The 25,552-nt window shown below is 39.9% G+C and overlaps 1 protein-coding gene across 1 annotated transcript in view; it reads left to right on the top strand.

The window, feature by feature from the left end:
• Positions 1 to 25,552, top strand: part of LOC122798625 (TBC1 domain family member 20-like) — a 381,335-nt gene that overhangs the window by 77,279 nt on the left and 278,504 nt on the right. Inside the window, exon 4 of the mRNA XM_044067711.1 lies at positions 21,135 to 21,321. Coding sequence (XP_043923646.1) covers positions 21,135 to 21,321 — 187 coding nt within the window. The remainder of the gene's footprint in view (positions 1 to 21,134; positions 21,322 to 25,552) is intronic.

Raw genomic sequence — 25,552 nt, 5'->3', positions numbered from 1 at the left:
TGCTACACGGTAGATGCAGCTGTTTACGTTTTGGTATGGTGTGGTGGTGTGCACTTCTGTCTATTCAATGGAGTTTTCTGGGTTAAGTGTTAAGTGAGTAACAGGTGAACTATCTCACATGTAAGGTGGTGATAAATGTAGACCTGAGAGTGGAAATAAGACCAACTCTTCCCTAAATTTCAGGGATTGTATGCTAACAGATGGTCACCAAAATAATAAAATGGTAAGGAGAGACAATATGTTACACATGTGATTCATGTTATGGAACAGGCAACCTAATATGGTTAAAATTCATGTTAATTATGCTTTGTCAAAATTAGACTGGGTGTATCTATGAGAAAAGGGATTTATATGCATGACATGAAGAATTTGCATTATTTAATGGTCTAATATCCTGATTAAACTATTATATCTAGCAGTCTCACATTTTATATGTTCAACAGCCGTATACATTTCTAATAGCAGTCTGTTGTTGACTAGCTTAAGCCAAGAGCAACTCGTAGCATTTATTTTCCCTAGATTTGTGGTAACTTCTATGTGGATGAGGTGGCGCCACTCTTTAATGCTTACTATTTTAGATTGTTGCTTTAGTGAGTAAGCTGGTAGTGCTTCACGTCTTGTCAGCAGAACAACAGTGACCTACATTCATTCTCAAAAATGCTCCAGACAACACTCACTGCATTACTTCCATGTTCAAGTTTTCTACACCCAAAGGAAGATAATTTTCCAACAAGTGCAGATGCTTAATACAAACTTTACATGAATATTAAAGAAGGCTAATGGATAGAGAAACCTGCCGGATTTGGGACGTCATTCCTTGAACAATACGTTTTCATTATGAGATAATAAAGAAGTCCTCCGAAAGGTCAAGGAGACACAACCACATCTATTATTATCATAAAATATGAATTATTTAAAAGCGGAGTGCTGCCCAGACTTGGTGCATGCCTTTCATCTTCGAGTGTTCTGGCAATAAAAGATGGGGAGTTTGAGTAGAACTGTGTATAAGTAAGCATTTCCAGAAAGGCATGCATTTGCACTTGTGTATCCCATAAAATGAGCCTACGTGAGACATGAAAGCCATATTGATTCCTGTACCGAAAGGATTTTGAAGCAGGAGTGAGCAGCTGTGTAATTCTAAAACCCGGTGTTTAGAAAGACAAGTAAAGATAAAGAGCAAAAACAAGAAACTTTGCAGTTCATCAGTAGATGTAAATGTTTTAAAATAGTTTTTTACAAGTATGTGAGCAATACCTTTTTAAGAAATTTTGTAAGGTTTTTTTTTTTTTTTTTTTTTTGTTTACCTTGTTAGCTTTGCAGTCCTGCTCCTTTTAGGAGAAGGAGGGAAGTGATGGATAGGACATTATCAGTCTGCTGCCCCATTGTATCAGGAGCTGACTGGTGCTGTAGTTAATCTTTCCATTCTTGCTTCTATTTGTAGTCAGTAGTTATTTTGGTGTTAAAACATTTCCAAGATATCTGCTTTTATTTCCTTGCTGCAAGCAGGACACAAAATGCATCAGCTTCACTGAGAGGTTTTGCATAAATTATATGTGGGGGTTATCTTTGTTATGATCTGCATACTGTTATCTATAACGTAAGGTCAGATTCTCAAACGCATACCTCTAAACCATGCAAAATATTTTTAATATCCTTAATGCTGTTTTGTAATTCACATACAAAAGGAAGAGCTCAATGGGGCTAGTTCTTTTTTAGAGCACCAGTAATTAACTTATCCTCAATGTTTGTTTAGAGGTGACTCCCCATGACGAGATAAACTATATAGTGGTGTCCTTTTCTCCTTTCTGTGCACAGAAAAGTGAGAGTAAATGGTTTTAAGTAATGTTTTGTGATTGCCCTTTTCATAGGTTCATAGGTTCATACTAGGCTATCTGCCCTAGGGCATTTATAAGCCTAGCCAGAGTGTGTTTGGCTTTCACCACCCATTTTAATTTAATTTTGCTATGCCCTTTTTCGAGGTTAGTATACTGTGCCTCTGTCTAACAGTGACACAGAAGTGATACCCGGGGTAAACCTATGATCTCCCATCCACTCATCTAGATTCTCTTGAAGAGAGTCAGTGAGGGACTCTGCCTAACCTGGACTGGGATTTTATTCCAGAGCGAAGGGAGCCTCTGGGTTATGAATCTGTCCCTCCAGCATGTCCTATTTATTTCAGTGCTGAGGTTCAAGTCTCTTGAGCGCGTAGCTTGATGGGATTTGGATTTTCTGAGGTGCAGCATGTCCATTAATTCCGGGTTGGACATGGCTTTATACGTCAGGCACAGATCGCCTCTGAGCAGGCGGTATGCCACTGAGTAGAGCTGGAGTTTCTTTAACCGGGCAGCATATGGCATCTGTTTGAGCCCTTTGATCCTCTTGGTGAGGTACTTTTGGGATCTTTCCAGTTGCTGCAGGTGTCTGGTAAGGTACATCCCAAAAGGGGCATTGTACTCAATTATGGGCCTGATGAGGGATGAGTAAAGAAGCACGATGACCTCCCCTGATCTAGATGTGAATCCCTTCATGATTAGGTGGGCTATATAAAATGTTTTTCTAACCACTTTGGCCACGTGGTTGTCAAATGAGAGATTGCTATCAACTTGGGTCCCCAGGTCCCTAATTACTTCTTCTGTACTTAATGGATTACCACCTATGTGGTAATTTGTGGGCACTTTGTTTTTGCCAAAGGGGATGACTATACACTTTTGGCGTTTAGCTTGAGACCATGGCTCTGGCACCAGTGGTCTGTTTCTATGAGGCCCTTTTGGAGGATGCTTGTGTCGGCTGGAGAGTCGATTATGGCTCCCAGTTTGCAGTCATCTGCGAACTTGGTCAACCACAGTCCTTCCGTGTTGGCCTGTATCTCCGAGAAATATATACCGAACAAGAGAGGTCCCAGGTCTGAGCCTTGTGGGACGCCACCTGTAACTGGTTTGGAGTCTGACATGGCTCCAGCAATTCTAACCATGTGGGTTCTGTCCTTGAGCCAGTTTGCAACCCATCTAGTGACATAGGGGTTTATATTTAAGCTGGTGAGCTTATCTATAATGCCCGAGTGGGAGCACCTTTGTGGAGAGGGACCACTGTTGCTGTACGCCACTCTTTGGGTACATATCCTGTAGTAAGGCTAAGATTAAACAGCAGTTTTATGTTTGGGTTTAGCTCTTCTTGGAGTTCTTGTAGGACGCAGCCCGGGACACCGTCTGGTCCCATTGATGCTGTGTTTTTTGCTTTGGAGAGGGGCAGCTCTTACCTGAGCATCTGAGATGTCAGGGGGGCAGCACTCTGCTGGGATAGATATTTGCACTTTTGGTGGGGAGGGGGGGGAGTTTTTGCTGAACCTGTCAGCTAGGATGTTGGCAATGTCTGTGGGTTTGGTGTATTTTTTGTCATTTTGGACTAATTCTGAGCATATCTGGGAATTCCCACCCAGGTTCCTAACATAACTAAAGAAAGCCTTGTGATTATCCTTAGTTTCCTGTGCAATTTTTCCTCTCGAAGCTGGCCTTAGATGATTTTATGAGTGCCCGTAGTTTTTTGCTAATACTGATCAGAGATGCCTTCCCTTTTTGGGATTTTGCTCTATCATGTAGTAGCTTCCTCCTTGTATTGTATAGTTTGTTTATGGCTGGGGTCCACCAGACAGGACGTCTGCCTTTGGAGGATTGGGTCTTGGTTTTATTTGGGATTGCATGATCCATGCATTCCTGAAGGTGTTCATAGAATGCGTTTATAAAGGATTCTGCGGTCTGGGCCGTATTTTCCACAGGCCCGGGGGCTTTGAAGGATTCCACCTCAGTTTTGAGGAGTGTGAAATTTGCTTTAGAGAAGTTTTTCACTGTGGTTTTCTGGGCAGGGGGTGGGGTCGGGATGTGAATATCCAGTGAGATAAGTTTATGGTCTGATCTTACCAGTGAGGGATACATTTCTGGTCTGGAGCATAGTGTCCCCATGTTGGTGATGATCAGGTCCAGTATGTTTTCCCCTCTTGTGGTAGTGGTAACAAGTTGTTCCATAGCATTTGAGTTTATAAATTCTAGGAACCTTTGGGCTAGGGTGTTGGAGCTACAGTAATGCTCCCAGTCTATGTTTGGGTAGTTGAAGTCGCCCAGTATAATGATGTTTGGAGAGATCTTCATATTTTCCAGTGTTCTCAGGAAGGCCGAGTGGGGTTCCTGGGTTTGGGAGGGTGGTCTGTAGCAGGCTATAAACTGGAAGGCAGTTTTTACCCACTGTTAGTTGCACATGGATAGTCTCTGATGCTTCGTGCTGTGCTACCAACCTGGAGGTGTGGGTATCTTTGACAAATATTGATACTCCCCCTCCTTTTGTGGTTCGTTCCAAGTTTTGGGGCTGAAAAGCATGGTATGAGGTATAACCTGGTAGTGCTGGGGTGCTCTCGGGAGCCTTGAACTAGGTTTCTGTTACTGCACAGATATCGATGTTCTCCATGCTAAGGAGAGTTTCAAGTGCGTGCATCTTGAGGTTTAGACTTCTGGCGTTGAGTAGCATTACTCTTAGTTTCTTATCCCTTGTGATACCTATGGAGGTGGGTTTGTCTTTTGAGCCTTGCCTAAAAAAGGCACTATGGGGTAGCAAGAGCCTTTGCCAATATCCGAAAGCCCAGGGGTGACAGGTGCAAGCCGTCCCTAGCGAAGCATCGTGGCTTGTCGAGCATGTCATCCCAGGCTGACAGGCATTGGATCCCCTTTGAATGACACCAATTCTTAAGCCAATTGTTGAAATTGATCATCTTGTCTTCATATTGTGGCATCATTCTTGGTGAGGGTAAGATGCTACTCAAGGTCAGGGTCATACTGGCCTGGGCTACATGCTCAGAGCTCCTCTATGTCTCTTTTCATGTAGTCCATGGAGGTACGTCTCAGGTCATTCACACCAGCATGGACAATGACTGAGTCCTATTTGTACTTGCCTTGGAGTGACCTGAGTGCTTGTGTTATGTGGCGGATCCTAGCGCCCGACAGGCAGCTCACCGTGACCTTCTCCTTGTTCAGCCTAGTGAGCGGGACGTCATTGTGCCTGACGATAGAGTCACCTATTACAAGTGTATCAGGTGTGTTGTTTAGCCTTAAGGGCTGTGACTGTTCGGCACACTGGCTTTGTGAGTTATGTGTTGCACGTGATTTGTTTTGGGGTAGCGGTTGCTTGGGTGTCTGCTTTGGAGGTCTTTAGAGCCTCCGAGTATGTTTTTGTGTGTTTGTGTTTGGTTTGCTGTCATGGTAGGTCTATGTGAGACTGGTATTGTAGTGAGTGTGGTTTCCTTCTCCTCCTGACTGGTTACGCCAGTACTGAGTTGAGAAAGCTTAGCCTCCAGTTTGGCTATATGGTTGCATCTCTCACATGTGTTGGAATTTGTTGGGAGGAGGAGAGGGTTGTCTGTGTACATGAGGCAGTTGTAACATTGCTTCAAGATTCCCAGATTCACCAGCTGGACCGGAGAGGAGATTGACAACTGACCTTTGGACATGCTAGAATAGTATTGGGAATTCCTTTATAATTGAAAAAAGTGCCAATGGTGAACAAGGTACTCAAGGGGAGTTTGTGAGGGTGTAGTGCTTTTAATTTTTTAGTGCTGACTTGGTGAGCAAGTGCCAGGTAACTTAACTGCAATGTGTTACAGGTAACTTAAATGCAGTGTGTTACAGGTAACTTAAATGCAAAAATGACAAACAGTAACTTTCTTTCAAGAGAAACAAGGAAATAAGTACAGTAAGCAAAGCAGATATCACTAGGGATCCACAGAAGCACTGAAAAGCCGCGTTTTAGGTGGAATTAGCGTTTCAGGGAAATAACAAGCAAACAAACAACAAGCATACAAACAAAGCTAGATTCAGCAGGCCTGGATTTAGTCTGTGCTACAGCAAACAAGGTGTACCAGTTTCTGTAAGAAACAGTTCAAATATGCAGGCACTATAAGCCTTTACCCAGAAATTCCCAGCTCAGAAGGGCAGAGTCCAGCCTCTCCTCCCACAAGAGTGCAGACCACGAACCTTCTTAATGTAAAATAACTGGCCTGAAGCCCAAGTGCTTAAACCAGAACTAATACACTTTTAGAATAACAGACACTGAGCCCTCAATCAGCATTTCCCAGCTTAGAAGGATGTAAGCTACCTGTCCTGCCACCACAGTGCAGGCCACAAACCTTCCTAATGTAAGACAACTGGTCTGAAGCCCAAGTGCTTAATCCAAAAGACTTAGAATGATAGCTACACTTTAATCAAGTTACTACCAAGCAGTAATAAATACAATTGAATACTTTAAAGAATGCCTGGATTAGTGCTCACGTTATACAAACAAAGCTAGATTCAGCAGGCCTGGATCTAGTCTATGCTACAGCAAACAAGGTGTACCAATTTCAGTAAGAAGCAGTTCAAATATGCAGGCACTATAAGCCTTTAACCAGAAATTCCTAGCTCAGAAGGGCAGAGTCCTGAAGCCCAAGTGCTTAAATCAGAATTAATATACTTTTAGAATAACAGACACTGAGCCCTCAATCAGCAGTTCCCAACTTAGTAGGATGTAAGCTACCTGTTCTGCCACTACAGTGCAGACCACAAACCTTCTTAATGTAAAACAACTGGTCTGAAGCCCAAGTGCTTAAACTAAAAGGCTTAGAATGAGTTACACCAAGCAGTAATAAATGCAATGGAGTACTTTTAAGATGACACAAAAGCAAAATAAAGTAGGAAGAAACACAAATACAGTAAAAGCAGATCATTTTTTTTTAAAGTGGAAAGATAGAAAGGAAAGAGAGAAAGGAGTAGCAGAAACTAAACTGATTGGCCTTCTCAAATGTTCTCCCTGTACTGGGTAGAATGAGGTAATGAGACTAGACTGGGAGGAGGGTCCCAGAGCAAATTTACACTAGGGGCGGGCAACTGCAAAGCCACCAACTGAAAAGCAGCAGTGAGCCTTAAATGAAAGTTTTAAACAGCTAAAGGAGCCTCTAGAAAAAAGAGTTTAACTGCAACAAGTTATCAGAAACAAACAACCCAACAGATGCTTAATAAAAGTGGACAATTTCCAGTTAATACCTCACACACAGTGAAACTAGCTAGAAAAATACACAGTACACAAAGTGCTGTAAATAACAAAGAAATAAAGAACAAGTAAACAAGTAAACAAAAAACAGGATACTTAATGTTATATATTATAGCTCTGAGTTTCCTCAGTGTCCAGTTCATCAGAAAAATGGCAGAGCATTCACAACTGAACTTCTAGTAACAGAAAGTTGAAACCTGAGACAGCTTTTAAGAAAGAAATCAATGACCTCAAACAATTCTCTCACTGAAATGCCTGATGGCTTTGGCTAAACCAAGATGTCCCTGAATATGTGCTCAGACACACAGCCTCCACAAACACTAGGCCCAAATACAAGCCTGAATATGGAAGTGCTACAAATATCCCCACTACTTAGAACAAACAGCTGAAAAGCAGCAGTGAGCCTTTAAATGAAAGTTTTAAACAGCTAAAGGAGCCTCTAGAAAAAGAGTTTAACTGCAGCAAGTTATCAGAAACAAACAACCCAACAGATGCTTAATAAAAGTGGACAATTTCCAGTTAATACCTCACACACAGTGAAACTAGCTAGAAAAATACACAGTACACAAAGTGCTATAAATAACAAAGAAATAAAGAACAAATAAACAAAAAACAGGATACTTAATGTTATATATTATAGCTCCGAGTTTCCTCAGTGTCTTTCTTTAGATCAGCTCAGTGTGAAATGCTCCAGCTGCTGAATGTGGTGTATGTTTTTGAATATTACATAATGTAGTAGCATTTCAAAAATAATATTTCCATTATTAAAATTATGCAAGTTCACCACTTTAGGTTAACTACATGTCCAATGAGTTAGCTTCTCAATGAAGCAATAACTCCTTAGCAGAAAAAATATGTAGCCCAAGTAGAAGGCTAGTCCCAGTAATTGTATCACTCAGAGAATTCATCAAATTTACTTTCCAGGTAGCTGCTGAAGTAATAAAGTAGTTATACTACACTGATGGGTAAACCCAAAGTTGTGCACTATCAGATGTTTAAAATATTTGGAGCACTCATCCCCAGAAAGTTGAATTCACAAGTATTCTGTGTGTTCAGGCATGCTTCAATGTTTGTGATGTATGACTGTTGAAACTGGCCCAAGATGCATGGAAGATAAAATCAGATTACATTGACACCATGTCCCTGTCCACCCTTTCAGTATGAATTTTTAAGACAACGACGTATGCCATTTCCTGGGAAGAAATGTTTGGAGGTGGTATGTGAAACCTTTTATACTTGACAGCTCTGTGATCCAGAGTGGTGAAGCCATGACTGTGACCATAGTAACAGAGGATGAAGCAGTGGCCCATTCGCTGGAGGATGGGAGTCGGTCGCTGACACCAGCTGACTCATCCTAGTGTGAGTGATGCTAGCCTGATCCTCTTTACTCAACACCTTGCTGATGGTGGGTGTCAGAAGTAAAGCAGCACAGGCCTTTGCTGCACGTACTCAGTAAAGCAGTACAGGCCTTTGCTACATGCACCCAGTAAAGCAGTACAGGCCTTTGCTGCACATACTCAGTAAAGCAGTACAGGCCTTTGCTACATGCACCCAGTAAAGCAGTACAGGCCTTTGCTACATGCACTCAGTAAAGCAGTACAAGCCTTTGCTACATGCACCCAGTAAAGCAGTACAGGCCTTTGCTGCATGCACTCAGTAAAGCAGAACTGGCCTTTGCTGCATGCACCCAGTAAAGCAGCATAGGCCTTTGCTGCATGCACTCAGTAAAGCAGCACAGGCCTTTGCTGCATGCACTCAGTAAAGCAGTACAGGCCTTTGCTGCATGCACCCAAGTTTCATGATGACACATTGTTAAGCAGATTTGGAACATGTATGGAAGCACACGTCTCATTGGACTGGTGTTGTGGCCCTACTCATGCTGGGCTGCTGCAGGTAAAAGAACGGGAGCATAAAGAGAACGCAGAGGAATACCTGTTTGACTTTGTGGCAGCTTGGATGACTTCCCTTCCCAGAAGACTAGTGGGCAGAACAGTGTTTCAGATGTTTATGGCCATACAAGGAAGAAATGATTTTAAAAATAAAAGAATAAATAGAACATATCTATGTTTCTTCTGCTTTAATTTTCTTATGCCGATGTAGCTGGACCATTTTTTGACTTGGCACAGGTCACAGTACAATAACACAAGTCATATATTTATTTAAGGCACACCAGTACATGTTAAGATGCATTTAATATAAATAAAAAATTGCAGTCTGTAGCATTTTACAGTCCACAGACACAGTGCACTGTGTATTGTGTATTCCATCTTTCTAATGTACTTGGGCTGATGTGTTGTACAGTATGTGGACAGCACAGCATGGTACACAATGCAACACTACATTACATACTACATGCAGTATATTTTGGTTGCATAATCACAGTACATGCGTACGTTGATTTAACATTGTGCGTAATTATTGAATTTCATTGGCAGAGTACATCATATGATGTGTGGTATTACAAAACACAGTTACATGTATCGCTATGCTGTACAATAGTACTGTTATAGTTCTTAACAGAAGTGAATAGTGCACAGTTTAGCATTATTATAAGATGCAGACACGTACTGAGCATTGCTTTTATTGTCACGGTGTGCATTCTTGGTGCATTGTACATTTGAAGCATTGTAGAATTTAGCAACACATGGTATTTCACGCACTACCAGTACTGTAGTGCACTGATCCTTGTGTTGCGTGACCAGCATGGTTAGTGTAGCAGACACAATGTGAATAATGTTCAGTATTCTTGTAATACATAGCATGGTGCATTGTAGCTTTATTTCTGTACAGTAAAGCATTCTGTTTGAGACTCTGCAGGGTCATAGACGTGCACAGACACATAGCATTACAGTACTTGGACACATCTTGTACATCAGGCAACATTATTATAGTACCAAAGTACATCTGATATAGTTTGGCTAACCAGGAGAGTACACAGACCATCTTATATTTTGTATTATTGGTTTGTACAGATATGGCAGTGTATCCTAAAAGGCAATATTACAAAACATTTTGTACTTCATAACATTTTTACAGCCATATGCACAATACAGCAATGTTATGGAACATATGCAGGGCATTGTGCACAGCATTGTTAGAGTACACAAACATATGTATTGTGCAGTGCAGCATTAAAGTGGTACATAAACACATGCTGTGCATAATTACTGCAGTACTGTGTCAGTGTTTCTTGTACACAAGGCTGAATGGTTTGAATTATTGCACTGTATTGCTCAGTAATCAGAAATGATGTATTAAATACTGAGCAGCAGTGCTGCACTGCAGAAGAGCATGTATTTTACACTACAGCTTTATTAAGGTACACAGGTGCAATACTTTGTATGTTCTGTGTATGTGGACACGGTATGTTGCATTCCTATAGTTCATAGTGCTGCTTACACTGTGGCATTAGTAGAGTATGGGAGACATCATATGCTGTGTAATATTATTATGGCACACGTGTTGTACAGTTTTCATGGTTTCAGTCTGCAGTCACATTATAGGTGCAAAGTGCATAACCACACAGTTCTTAGGGAAAGTCCAGGGATGGGCATTCAGTGGGGACGACCTGACATATTGTCCGACATCCGCAGTGCCTCGGCCAAGATCCCTCAGCAATCCTTATTTATTTATTTTATCTTTTTTATTTATTTTACATTTGTTGACCGGGCTAGTCTAGCTGGATACATGTCCATTTTCAGTAGAGGCCCTGGGAGAAAAGCTCCAAGAAACATACAAAATTAATATAGAAATTATGACAGATCAATATATAAAAAACAGCAATTCTTACAAATATACAAGTAATAATTTTTTTTTTTTTTACAAATTATAATACTCGTAGTGATTAATAACTTAAGCATTAATTCCATAGAGGGTAATGTATAAGAGAGGGTACATTATACATATATACATACATTTTAGATGCAATAACATAGTAAATTGAAAACATTAAGGGAAGATTGTGAAGGATGTGGGGTGAAAATTAGTAAAAGAAAAAGTTAGTCAGGGTTAGTACAGGAGCATAGCCAGTGTTTGTTGAGAAATAGTTTTAGATTCCTTTTGAAAAGTGAGAGAGAAGCCTGAGTTGTGAGTTCAGAGGGTAGTTGATTCCATAGTTTTCCAACAGAGTTGGAGAACAAGGAGTCACATGCTGAGTTGTTAGATTTGGTCGTATTGATCAGCAGTTTATTTGAGGAGCGTATGTTCTTGAGCTTATTGTAAGGGGTATTGAGGCTAGACAGTATTGGAGTGTTGCTGGGTTGATACAGGGTCTTGTGGGTTATTGTAAGTTGGTGAAATTGGAGCTGGTTAAGAAATTCTAGCCAGTCTAGTTGTTTTAGATTCAAACAGTGATGGGTTCTGAAAGGAGAGCCTGTAGCAAATCTAGCAATATTATTATAGGATGTTGCTAGTTTGTTGAGGTTGTTTTTGGAGAGATTGGTGTATATAGGAGAAGCATAGTGTAGAGTGGAGATTAAGTGAGTTTTGGCTATAGCGGTCTTGGCTACTGGTGTAAGAAAGGGTTTGATTCTGTAAAGGGATCCTAGTTTTTTGTTAACTAATTTTATTGTGGTGTTTGTGAATATCAAAGTTGAGGTTGTTGTCTGTTGCTATTCCTAAGAGTTTAGTGGTTGGGTCAGGAGAAATAAGAGTACTGTTGTTGGATGTGAGAGTGAAATGTAAGGGGGTGGACTTTCGGGTTGGTGTAAAGAGTAACAGTTTAGTTTTTTGGGGTTTAAGAGGAGGCAGCGGTGTGAGAACCATTGTTCGACAGTATTGAAAGCTTTTTGGGTAAGAGACTGAAGTTCAGTTTGAGAAGAGGCAGAACAGATTATAGTAGAGTCATCTGCATATTGAATGCAGTTGGTGTGTGGAATAGCTGATCGTAGATCATTAATATAAATGGAAAATAGGGGTGGGCCTAATATGGAGCCCTGTGGGACACGAGGGAGATAGGAAGGCGATTAGATAGTTTATTTTGCCAGAGTACAGCCTGCTGTCGGTTTTCTAGGTTGGATGTGAATCAATTCATAGATAGAGGATCAAGTGAAAGGGATTTAAGTATGTGTAGAAGGAGATCGTGGTTGACCATATCAAAAGCCTTGGATAAATCAATGAAGACTGCAGAGGAAACAATATTTTTGTTGCGGTTTTTGTTAATACAGTTTGTGAAGGATAGCAGGGCTGTGGCGGTACTGTGGTAAGATCTGAATCCATGTTGACAGTTGGCAAGTAGGTTATTATGGAGTAGGTGGTTAAGTAGTTGCTTATGGATGCATTTTTCCATTATTTTTGCTAGAGGGGATAGTAAAGCTATGGGACGAAAGTTAGAGAAGTCATTCGAGTTCCCCCCTTTATGTAGTGGGATGATATGAGAAATTTTCCAGATAGATGGGATCGTTCCTTCACTTATGGTTCTATTTATCAGATTGGAAATGGGATAGGCAATGGCTTTAGCTTCTTTTTGCAGGAATTTTGCTGGGAGTTTGTTAGCTGAGGGGGTAGTAGGTTTTAATTTTTGGAGAAGGGAGCAGATAAAGGAAGTAGACACTGGTTGTAAATAAAATGCTGGGAGTGGGTTTGTAGTAGAAGTAGGCAGATTAGAGGCGTCAGGAGATAGATGGCTAGCAAGAGTTTGTATAGCGTCTGTGAAGAAAGAATTGAAGGCATTAGCTGTTTGTGTGGGATTTCTGGGTTAGATCCTTGTGGGTTGGGTGTGATAGATTGGCCTGGATAAAGAAGTTTGTTAATGCTAGTCCAAAATGTTTGTGGTTCTTTGTGGGAGGATTGCTGTAATTGGAGGTAAAAGTTCTTTTTGTCTAGCAGGATGGCTTGTTTTGTATTATTTCTATGTTGCCTAAAGGTTTGGTAATCTGTAGGATTCTTAGTAGTATGCCATTTTGCCCAGGATTTGTTTCTGAAAAGGAATTTTTCCCTAGTATTTTTAGAGAGCCAGGGTGCTGGTTTAGCTTTATTTCTAATAGAGCGTATTGGGGCGTGGTGGTCCAGGATGGTTAAGAATGTAGAATTGAAGTATTCTACTGCTTCATTTAGGGGGAGAGATTTTAATGGTGACCAAGTACATTGTTTGAGTTTGGTTTGGAAAAGTTCTGGGTTAAAGTACTTTTTGGTGCGTACTGTTCTGAAAGTGTTAGGGAAAGTTAGGTTGGCTTTATGTCTAATAATATAAGTAAGTGAATGGTCACTTAGGTCATCTGGAAGGGTTCCTGCTGTATAAGTTTGATGAGGACTATTAGTAAGTATCCAGTCCAAGGTACTTTCTTTCTTATTGAGTCTATGTGTTCTGGTAGGAGAGTTAATAGTTTGTGAGAAGCCATAAAGGTTAATATGGGTGGTGGGGTTTGTATTACTACAGGAATTCCAATCGATATTAAAGTCTCTTAGGACTATGGTTTCTTGTGGGAGATAAATAGAAAGCCAGTTAAGGATATACTTGAGTGCACTAATGTTATTTCCTGGGGGAATATATCTACAAATTATATTTATGGCTTTATGTGTGTTTACTTGAAATTTGGAGATAATTATTTCAGCATTATTGTCCAAAGGTGAGTTAAGATTAACAGTGCTAACTTGTATCTCTGCTTTATAGAGGATTGCTACCCCTCCTCCCTTTTTGGCTGTGTGGTCTAGTCCAATAATAATGTAACCAGGTGGGGTGATTTCATTGTCTTTTAATGGTTGGTTTTAGCCATGTTTCAGATAAACATAGGATGTCAAATAGGTGGACATCTAGTAGGATGTCAAATAGGTGGACATCTAGGAGGGCATGAACTTGAGCAATTTTGTTGCAAATACTGCGTATATTAAGATGTGCAATAGAGAGTGAGTTGGAAGGTTTGGTAGGTGGTAGGGTACTAGATTTGTATTGATTGCAGTTTGCAGTGGTAAGGGTAGAGCTTGGGCCAGGGTTGGGATGAATGTCGCAGTCTAGTAGGGAGTGTAGGAGTGTAAAGTGTTTAGGCTGAAGAGGCTTGTAATAATACTCAATTTTCTAGTTTTTAGGTTTGAGTACTTAATGTGTACTAGTCTGTGATATTTGGCTAGTAGGCAGCTGGGTTTGCAAATGAAGTTTAGGAAGTTAGGAGAGTTAGCTAATGTTGGTGTAGAAGTGTGTTTGGAGGGGAAGAGAAGGGTAGAGTAAAGTGGTTGTTCAATAAGAGGTTAAGAGATAGGTACTGGTTAGAGGAAGTAAGAGTGAGACCAAGACAAATAGTTGTAATTGGTATGGGATGATTAATATAGACATTATGTTGGTTTGTGAGGTGGGAGAAATTGGGAGGTAGGTTTTATAATCGAGTTAGGAGTGCTCTAGTGGATGGGGAATTATATGAAGGAGGGATAAGAGGCAAGGTATCAGTGGGTGTGTTGTGAGAAATGGGGGGTGGGAGTGGTAATGATGTGATTAGTATGATTGGAGTAGTTGTAATGTGGGTGTGTCTTTAGAGGAATAAATGTAGGAGCACTGGGGGCAGGTGGAAATTGGGGGCAGGGTAGGGGAGCGGAGTGAGCCCGCAGGGCGAACGGAGCGGGTTCAGACAGGTAAGCGAGAAGTCAGCAAAAACCTGACAGTAAGCAGCTAACTACTGGTTACCTTAGTAGAGAAGGAGTAGGTCTAGGAGGATAGGTAATAGTGGTCATGAAGGTAAGTGGTAGCAGAGAGGAAAGGTAAGAGAAAGTAGCAGGTAGAGATAGGGCAGGAAGCCAGTTCACAAGCAAGGGACAGAACGTTAACTTCTTTAGATACCAGGGAAGGATGGAAGATTTAGATGCTATCCTGGTTTAGAATGCCATCTAGTGGTCAGAAATAGTTAAAACAACAGAGGCAGGTGAGCAGAGAAAGATGTTTCAAGGTTTGGGAAGACTCCTAGGGATAGTAACAGGAGAAAGCACAGGAGTGATAAAAAACTTCTAAATGCTATAGGATAGAGAGGGGGAATGGCTGCTGGGTATCCTGGCTAAGTTAGCATATAATACATACTCTAGATATTTAGCAAGTGGTTAAAAATTACCACTTTATTTGATAACACAGACTTTCTTACCTCCTAGTGAACAAGGTTCATTAAGCAGGACGGCAAGTCTTTATGCTATAGAGGAGTTGTAAGGATTTGGTTTGCAGGGAGTCCTTTCACCAGATAGGTATGTTCACAAGATGTTAGTGTAGGATAGAGATTTCAAACCTAGGAGCAGAGGGGACAAGAAAAAGATAGTGAAGGGGTAAGAAATGCATTTAAATGATAGGATAATACACACAGTGCATGCAGTTCAAATAGGCAAACAGGTATTTAAAAATACAGTTGGGGTAATACTCAAGAGCAGTTGAGTTCATACAGACAGTTGAAAAACATACATTTCAAAGTAAGCAGATATGAAGCAAGGCATACCAGCATCTATTCAAACAAACATTTGAAAAGCATTCATGGCAATATTAGCAGATAAAATGCAAGGCATCCCAGCACATATTCAGACTAACAAATGGTACAGAGTACTCCTACAAGTAGAGAAAGGTCTAAGCAATGTGTAACAGTTGAGTTAGGAAAATACTTAAATAATGCTACAGTATGGAGCTGGGTTCAGAGTGGTATAATCAGTAAGTAAGTTAGTTAATTAAAAAGAGAAGCTAGTGAGAGAATAGATATATGCAGTTCTTGTTTAGGCACCTTACCAGGCTAGCATGTAAGCAGGACAGTTGTGTGTCTTGCGTCCAGGATAGTGAATAACTCGCATATAATAGGTTAAGTGGGGAGGCTAGGTCTTTTTGTTGACTTAACAGTGCTGTAATTAAAAATTAGCAAATACTACAATGTTATAGAGCATATACTTAGTTCATAGTAGTAGCCCAAGCACTGATACAGGCAGTCAAGGAAACTGGGACCCGATAAGCCCTGAGGCCATAGAAAACTTAAGCTGTATAACTATTTAGCTGTGGAGCCATGACTTTAGTTCTATCGCTAACAGACCAAGACACTTTGTAGCGCGCCTTCACTTTTAGGCAAGAAACACGCTATTGTCTAGCGTTTGTGAGATAGAGCATAGCAATAAATAACTTTCCTTATTGGAATGCAGCAGTTCTATCGCTCATGGTCAAAGACAACTATGCAGCGTTGCTTTACTTTTAGGTAAACAACGCTCTATTTTCTAGCGTTCTCTACATAGAGCAGAGCAAATAGATAGCTTTCATTCTTGGTAAGCAACAGTGTATACTCTCTTCTAATAGTTATACTACAATGACTAGCTTTCTTTAATAGAAAGCAACAGATGTACAAACTATTTCTTCAGTTAATGAATTACAACCTTTATCATTAGCTCACTATGGTCAAGTGTTCACTTGAGGACAGAGCAAAAAGTGTGCCTTTTTCTTTTCCTTTTTTTTTTTTTTTTCATAAGGTCGCCCGGGGACAATGTCCACTTTGCGTCACTCATTTACTAATGGCAAATACACTATATCTAGCAATTGCTAGAGAGAAGATAAATCAAAGATGCTTTAAGTTGACGAAGTAGCAGAATAAGGCCACTCTTGCTATATTTTGATGTGTTGAACCTTTGGCCAGCAGCACATTAAAATCAAATGATTATTAAGTACACCAGAGAAATTCTAAAGCGTTTTTCAATTTACAAGTAGAGTTGATTGCTTAGAAGTACTTGGAGAACACAAACGTAGTATAGGGGTAGAAAGATTGAGACAATCGCACAGTACCCGGTAAGGTTGGGAATACAGTAGGATGAGTGCAAGCTGATATAAACTCAAATAGTGTACGTGTGAAATATAAGCAGCCTGACACAATGCTAGCAAACTACGAGGTAGTTCAGGTAAAAACAGGCTAGGTAAGTTACTAAAGCCTACCGCACTGTTTAAACAAGACACGAGCAGTCATAACCATCTATTCTGGCAGTAATATACAACTGTTAAACTCAACTCGTACCCACAGATGCGAGGTAGGCTACTACAATGCCACGTGGTACGCTCAGTAATTAGTGCAGAGGTCCCTTATAAAATCATGAATCAGAATACTTTTTATTTACTACACCGTAAACAGCATATGGCTCATGTCCTAGTAACCAAAAAACAACACAAATGCCTAACAGAATATCCAGGCAATAATGTTACACAGTAATAATACACAGTAACTTACAGAGTTTGAGATGCTGGGTCCAGGTGCACTCAGCAGCCGGGGATCAGATCCTAAAAGTAAAGAAAGGCGGTTGGCCAGATAAGAGGATTTTATAGGAGTAGAAAGGATGTGAGGTGGGGGGGGAGGAAGAGAGGCAGCCAATAAGATCAGGAGGAGCTAGTAAGTTACACTAGTATTGATTATCATGTAGGTCTATATAGGTCTAGGTAAATGTATTTATTTATTTCCAGTTTGATGACTGGGGAGGTCCACTGGGCTCAAAGAGCCCATTTTCAGTGGAGGCCCGGGGAGAAAAGCTCCAATAATACATAGTACAAGCTTCATAATATGTAGTACAGTACATAGTGGAAATAGAAACAAACTAAGCAAATTTTACATACAAAATAGCAAAAACTAAAAAGTTAAACAGCAGCTTGGAGAAGGATGTAAAGCATATTTACACGTTTAGTGGTTGAGAACAGTAGTTCAGAGCAGTGCTCCTGCACATCCTTTCCCTCTGCTGGGGATAAAATGCAGTAAGTGTCCAAATACCCCCCCCCAAGGATGGGGAAGTCTATTTCTTCAAACTCCTTAACCACTAATCGAACCTGGGTTGCCTCTGCTGAAGTTAAGGCTTTTAGCCCTCTACACCACAGCCTTATTACAGCACAGTTCATTGTATACTTTATTATTATGTTAGAATACAGGCATTACACCACAGCCTTATTACAACACACTGCACAGTTCATTGTAAGCTTTAAATTATTATTATGTTGGAATGCAGGCAGTACACCACAGCCTTATTACAGCACACCGCACAGTTCATTGTATATTTTATTATTATGTTAGAATGCAGGCATTACACCACAGCCTTATTACAGCACACCGGCACAGTTCATTGTATATTTTAAATTATTATGATAGAATGCAGGCATTACACCACAGCCTTATTACAGCACACTGGCACAGTTCATTGTATGCTTTATTATTATGTTAGAATGCAGGCATTACACCACAGCCTTGTTACAGCACACTGGCACAGTTCATTGTATACTTTAAATTATTATGATAGAATGCAGGCATTATACCACAGCCTTATTACAGCACACCGGCACAGTTCATTGTATACTTTATTATTATGTTAGAATGCAGGCATTACACCACAGCCTTGTTACAGCACACTGGCACAGTTCATTGTATACTTTAAATTATGTTACAATGCAGGCATTACACCACAGCCTTATTACATCACACCGACACAGTTCATTGTATGCTTTAAATTATTATTATGTTGGAATGCAGGCAGTACACCACAGCCTTATTACAGCACACCGCACAGTTCATTGTATACTTTAAATTATGTTAGAATGCAGGCATTACACCACAGCCTTATTTACAGCACACCGGCACAGTTCATTGTATACTTTTTTATTATGATAGAATGCAGGCATTACACCACAGCCTTATTACAGCACACCAGCATGGTTCATTGTATACTTTAAATTATTATTTTAGAATGCAGGCATTACACCACAGCCTTATTACAGCACACTGCACAGTTCATTGTATACTTTAAATTATTATGTCAGAATGCAGGCATTACACCACAGCCTTATTACAACACACCGGCACAGTTCATTGTATACTTTTTTATTATGTTAGAATGCAGGCATTACACCACAGCCTTGTTACAGCACACTGGCACAGTTCATTGTATACTTTTCATTACACCACAGCCTTGTTACAGCACACTGGCACAGTTCATTGTATACTTTAAATTATTATGTTAGAATACAGGCAGTACACCACAGCCTTATTAACAGCACACCGGCACAGTTCATTGTATACTTTATTATTATGTTAGAATGCAGGCATTACACCACAGCCTTATTACAGCACACAGGCACAGTTCATTGTATACTTTAAATTATTATGTTAGAATGCAGGCATTACACCACAGCCTTATTACAGCACACCGCACAGTTCATTGTATACTTTAAATTATTATGTTAGAATGCAGGCATTACACCACAGCCTTATTACAGCACACCGCCACAGTTCATTGTATACTTTAAATTATTATGTTAGAATGCAGGCATTACACCACAGCCTTATTACAGCACACCGCCACAGTTCATTGTGTACTTTAAATTATTATGTTAGAATGCAGGCATTACACCACAGCCTTATTACATCACACCGGCACAGTTCATTGTATGCTTTAAATTATTATTATGTTAGAATGCAGGCAGTACACCACAGCCTTATTACAGCACACCGCACAGTTCGTTGTATATTTTATTATTATGTTAGAATGCAGGCAGTACACCACAGCCTTATTACAGCATACTGGCACAGTTCATTGTATACTTTATTATGATGTTAGAATGCAGGCATTACACCACAGCCTTATTACAGCACACCGGCACAGTTCATTGTATACTTTAAATTATTATGTTGGAATGCAGGCATTACACCACAGCCTTATTACAGCACACTGCACAGTTCATTGTATACTTTAAATTATTATGTTAGAATGCAGGCATTACACCTCAGCCTTATTACAGCACACCGGCACAGTTCATTGTATACTTTAAATTATTATGTTAGAACGCAGGCATTACACCACAGCCTTATTACAGCACACCGCCACAGTTCATTGTATACTTTAAATTATTATGTTAGAATGCAGGCATTACACCACAGCCTTATTACAGCACACCGCCACAGTTCATTGTATACTTTAAATTATTATGTTAGAATGCAGGCATTACACCACAGCCTTATTACAGCACACCGCCACAGTTCATTGCATACTTTAAATTATTGTTAGAATGCAGGCATTACACCACAGCCTTATTACATCACACCGGCACAGTTCATTGTATGCTTTAAATTATTATTATGTTGGAATGCAGGCAGTACACCGCAGCCTTATTACAGCACACCGCACAGTTCATTGTATATTTTATTATTATGTTAGAATGCAGGCATTACACCACAGCCTTATTGCAGCATACTGGCACAGTTCATTGTATACTTTATTATGATGTTAGAATGCAGGCATTACACCACAGCCTTATTACAGCACACCGGCACAGTTCATTGTATACTTTAAATTATTATGTTAGAATGCAGGCATTACACCACAGCCTTATTACAGCACACCGGCACAGTTCATTGTATACTTTATTATTATGTTAGAATGCAGGCATTACACCACAGCCTTATTACAGCATACTGGCACAGTTCATTGTATACTTTATTATGATGTTAGAATGCAGGCATTACACCACAGCCTTATTACAGCACACTGGCACAGTTCATTGTATACTTTAAATTATTATGATAGAATGCAGGCTTTACACCACAGCCTTATTACAGCACACCAGCACAGTTCATTGTATACTTTAAATTATTATTATGTTAGAATGCAGGCAGAATAGTTCATAATGTACTGCAGTGTTACAGTGTGTGAACTGTTACGGTAAACAAGTGCAGTACAATGTTTAGATTAGGGATAGTGCTCCTGTGTTTCTTATAACCTAGCAAGGAAAATAATTATCAACACCCATTGATTCCTTGTACTGTGTCATTAAATCCTGCTGAAGCACAACTATTCTGCAAACAGTAGCAGCGTGCACCTCCGTATTGCAGATTAGCACTGTAAGGCAGCATGCTGCATGTGTAGTTTGCACTTTAAATGTGTAGTCTTTGTATACCAAATAAAACTAATGGTGTTTGTTTTACTATTGTAAATGATGCAGATTTACTAAAACGATTTGCCCAGCAGAAAATAGAGCCATTTCAAGAAGATAAAACAGTACATAAGTGAACATATCTGTTCCAGATTCTTAAGTGAAGAATTTTACTTTTGCTTCACAACCGTTTGCCTTTAATTTTTTTTTTTGCTATTTGTACTGCTTTGTCTTGTGTAAGGTATGCGGGCTGAGCAGCGGGAGGTCCTGCAGGAGCAGCTGATTGACATCATCCTGTACGTTCTGAAAAGAAATCACCAGTTGCACTATTACCAAGGCTACCATGACATCGTGGTCACGTTCTTGTTAGTTGTGGGAGAGAGAATGACTGTGGCACTGGTTGAAAAACTGTCTGTTCATCACCTCAGGTAGGTACCAGCTGTAGGGAACTTGCAGCTTTTTATTCTTTTACTGAGATGTATCTCTCCTCTTTTGTCAGTGTGTTGCATGCATTGTGAAAGTTTTATTTTTTTTATTTGTATGAACGTATCTTCCACACCCTACAGTGTAGTTTTCTCAGGTAATCCATAATGCTGAGTGCCCAGAAATTCATCCTTCTCGGGAAATAGAATTGTTATACACCAGTAATTCTGCAGAGTGTGTGTGTGTGTGTGTGTGTGTGTGTGTGTGTGTGTGTGTGTGTGTGTGTGTGTGTGTGTGTGTGTGTGTGTCTTTTGGGAATGCTTCTTGAGGACACCACATCATGCCAGGAATCAGAATTTAGAAATTCAGAGCAAGATGAGGAATGTATGTTGATTTAGTGACATTGCCTTAACATTTTCTGTCACAAAAGTGTGACCCTTCTTACAGATGAGGAAACAGGCTAACATTGCAGAGAACATTTACCATGTCCTAAAACAGCTGCTTCACATACGTTATGTTTAAACATCATAAGATGAATTTGTGTTGGTTTTGAATCGATCATGTAGTGTAATAGACCGTGTTTTCAGTGTGCAAAATAGTTGAGCCTCGATTAAGTGAAGGAAACTAAGAGCCTAAGATTAGGGCATAGCTTATTTTTGCTGGTTAATTGCTGACTGGCTTCTGTAGCCTCTTTTGAGGATGCCTTTCTGCATGCATGCAAAGGGATGTAGACAGTCCTGGGGTGCATGATACAAAGCACTGTGATCACAACTGGGCTGGGAGAGTGTCTTTTAGAAAAGATTATTTCTAATAAAAGTGTGATTGGCATTTAGTTTGGCTGTGGATAGGTAATGTACATGTTAAGGGTGAAAGTAGAAAGACCTGTTTTAATTTCTGTGTGACTTGCAAGAGATGGCTCTGGTTCATTTCCTAGTGTAATAGGTTCATAGGTTTCTTTCCTAGTGTAATAGGTTCATAGGTGTGTACTAGGCTAAGAACTGCTGGGGCCTTTTTAATCCAAGCCATGCGTCCCAGGTGTCTGCCAAGTTCTAGTACCCTTGGTAAGTGTAAGCAGGGAGTTGGGAGAAATAAACTTTAAAAAGGTATGAAACTAAAATGTGGTGAGAAGAGGGATGTGGACTGCATAACTTACTGAATTGAAATGAATTTGCATGCTTTACGGCTGTGAAAAGAATTAAAGGGGTTCAAGTGTTTAGGTATGAATGCGTATGCTTTCCCTGTGTGTGTGTGTGTGTGTGTGTGTGTGTGTGTGTGTGTGTGTGTGTGTGTGTGTGTGAATTTTGTAGGCATGATTTGCAGTTTGCATCCTTGGTGACTGCCTGTCTGGTTTCAGTAAGGTGGAGCCAGGCTGCACAGTTTGCCTGCATTCCCTTTACTAGTTTTGGAGAAGTGAACAGCACGTTTGTGGAGGACTGCACACTCAGGTTGATGATGTTTAATGATTTACTGAATACTGGCAAGAATTTCATCCGGAGAATGTTTTCTAAGATTTATTTACTTCTATTAGACTTATCCATGTAATGAGAAGGCTCCTACTAGGAAACAATGTAGTCTTTTTTTTTTTAATTTCATGCACTCTGATTGCTTGATAATGTAAGTCCTTTTCTTTGGAGGAGATGGATTAGCTTCATAAGAGCAGCTCAGTTCTCTAGCCTGCTAGCTAATTAATTGCCTGCCTGCAGTAAGTTCAAGGTGATTGGCTGATTTGTTTAAAGCGTGAATATGTTTGTCGAGATTAGCTGCAAAGTCTTCATCCATGTTTTTTTTTGTTCACTAGAGTAAGCTATTTTTTTTTTTTTTAATTAGTGGTGAGGATTCTTGGATTTGCTTCAGCTAATAATTGGTACTGTTTTATAGTTCCTGAAATGAGCAATTTTTACTTCCCACAGTGGAACAGTACTGCTAACTGATTAGGTGGTCAGTACAAACTTGTATATAGCTATGAAACGTTTAGCACCTCATGGATATTAGAAAAAAAATAACCATCTTTTATTATATTTTATTGTAAAAACTAAAATTTTGGACCTAACATCCCTAAAAAAGTAGTAAGCAACATTTTATTTTATATATATATATTTTTTTTTTTGACTGAGAAAGTCTGACCGAGTGCAGTACCTCTTTTTAGTGTAGGCCAAGAGAGTTAAGGTACATCGGTGCAAAATAATACAGGGGTATATTACAGCCCATCTCTCTCTCTGTTTTTTTTTTTAAACTGAATTTGGAAACTGAAAAAAGTGGATTGGATGGCAGATTTGTATTCTGAGGAATTGGTAGCCTGACTGTGAAGTTCTGTCAAATTTTGAAGGAAATTTATGTAGTTAACGTGTTCTTCAAAGTAGTCCTACATTTTTTATTTAGGGGGTAGTTTTACAGATTGTATATCGTAGTAAAAGAACTGTAAGGAGATGGTAGCACATAATTTCTCATCCTATTAGTCAAAAAAAAAAGGATGGCAGAATCTAGGTCCTCTTTGAACATACTTTTTAAAAACCTGCTTGAAGAGGTATACTGGAAGTGGTGTCAGTACTGCAGAGTGCTTACTGAAACTATTCGTGATATAGGTAAAACTCCGCAAGGTAAAGCCCACAGTGAGCATGTTGACTCTCCTACAGTGATGTGTGCTGAGGTTCTCTGGAAAGACTCCATCATCTTTCACTGTCCAAGTGCTGTTTGGTCTTCTGTTGCATCATCTTTGACCTTTTTCAACATGTCAACATATTGGACATTCCTGTACTGTAGGTGCTGTAGTACATAATCCAAGGGTCCTTGTCCCGGATTAAAGGGAAAAGATGTTCCTCATTCCCACTGCTGCAGTAGTCTTTAGGGTGTATGGGTCGTGTCTTGACAAAGCTTCACAAATCTTTGGCTCCCACCCACACTTTCCCTCTGGCTGCTGATTGGACAGCCCAGTGGAGTGAGAATCTGCAGTCAGAGTGGAAAATCTTTTTGTAAGGAGTTCTGGAGTTTCTTGCCACTTCCTGATGAAGTAGCTCAGAGCCTTTTCATCAGTAGAGGCTGGCCTTTCAGCTGCTTTATGGCAGATGAGTATCCCCTGAGGGATCCCTTGCACACACATATTGATACAGTTAATGTGTTTTTTTTGTTTACTTTTAATTTGAAAATATGACACGGTCCCTTTAAGAAATCTGGTATTTCTTTATTACTCTATGCTCCTTGTCGGGGACCACTATTTTTAGCTTTGGCTATTGTCTGGACTTATTTTATGTAGAAATGTATTACTTGTGTAATATTTTATAAAAAGTTTAGTGTGGGACAGTGTTTTAGTTGGGAAGGGATGACTGAGGCATGTAGTGACTGTGCTTATTTATTTATTTTTATTTTATTTTTTATTTTACATTTGTTGACCGGGAGAGTCCATCTGGATTACAAGTCCATTTTCAGTGGAGGCCCAGGGAGAAAAGCTCCAAGAGAACAATTTTTTTTACAAAACATAATTTTAAGGACAGACTTTTGACATACAATTTCCATACAAGAGACTGTGACATACATATTAACTAACGGATAGGATACATTCGTTCTCTACAATATAATATTACATTTTAGAAGATATTCCTAAGTTTAGGATTCCTGTGATAGATTTGCTATCAGAGTAAAAGCAGAGAGACATAGAATAAGGCTCCGAGACAGCAGATGATGCTCGCTATAGTTGAGAAGGATAACAAATTGATTTACTATATGTCTTTGTCTGGTTTTAAGTTGAGAAGGATAACAAATTGATTTACAATATGTCTTCTCCTGGTTTTAGTTGCTTATGGAAAGCACAACATTGCTAGGGTACTTTTCCCTAACTCCTGGAGAGATGGGATGAGCAGTAGATTAACAGTCCTAAGTGGGTACAGTACTATGATTGGCTGGCTTAGAAGAGTTACTTAAGTTAGGTGGTGTGTTCTAATTTGACATTAGCCAGGGGGGATATACAGGAGCACAGTTGATTATTCAAAAAGTGAGTTTTAACAAGTTTCTTGAACTGTAATGGGGATTTGTTGTCAGTTATGTGGGCAGGAAGGGAGTTCCAGGTTTTTGCTATACAGTGGCTGTAGACAGTCTTAACAGCTTCATTGTTGTATTTGGTTACCTTGAGGAGGTTTTGTGTGCTAGACCTCAGGGGCCTGGCAGTTGTATAGGGTTGCAAAGGATTTTGTAGGGCTGGGGTGTTTTCAGAGTTATGTATTATTTTGTGGGCTAGTGATAGTT

This window comes from Protopterus annectens, chromosome 3.part1 (genome assembly GCF_019279795.1).
Source record: "Protopterus annectens isolate FY-2018-M chromosome 3.part1, PAN1.0, whole genome shotgun sequence".
NCBI classification, from domain to species: domain Eukaryota; kingdom Metazoa; phylum Chordata; order Ceratodontiformes; family Protopteridae; genus Protopterus; species Protopterus annectens.
The sequence above is the reverse complement of the archived record's forward strand: the minus strand, read 5'-3'. Positions and strand labels throughout refer to the sequence as shown.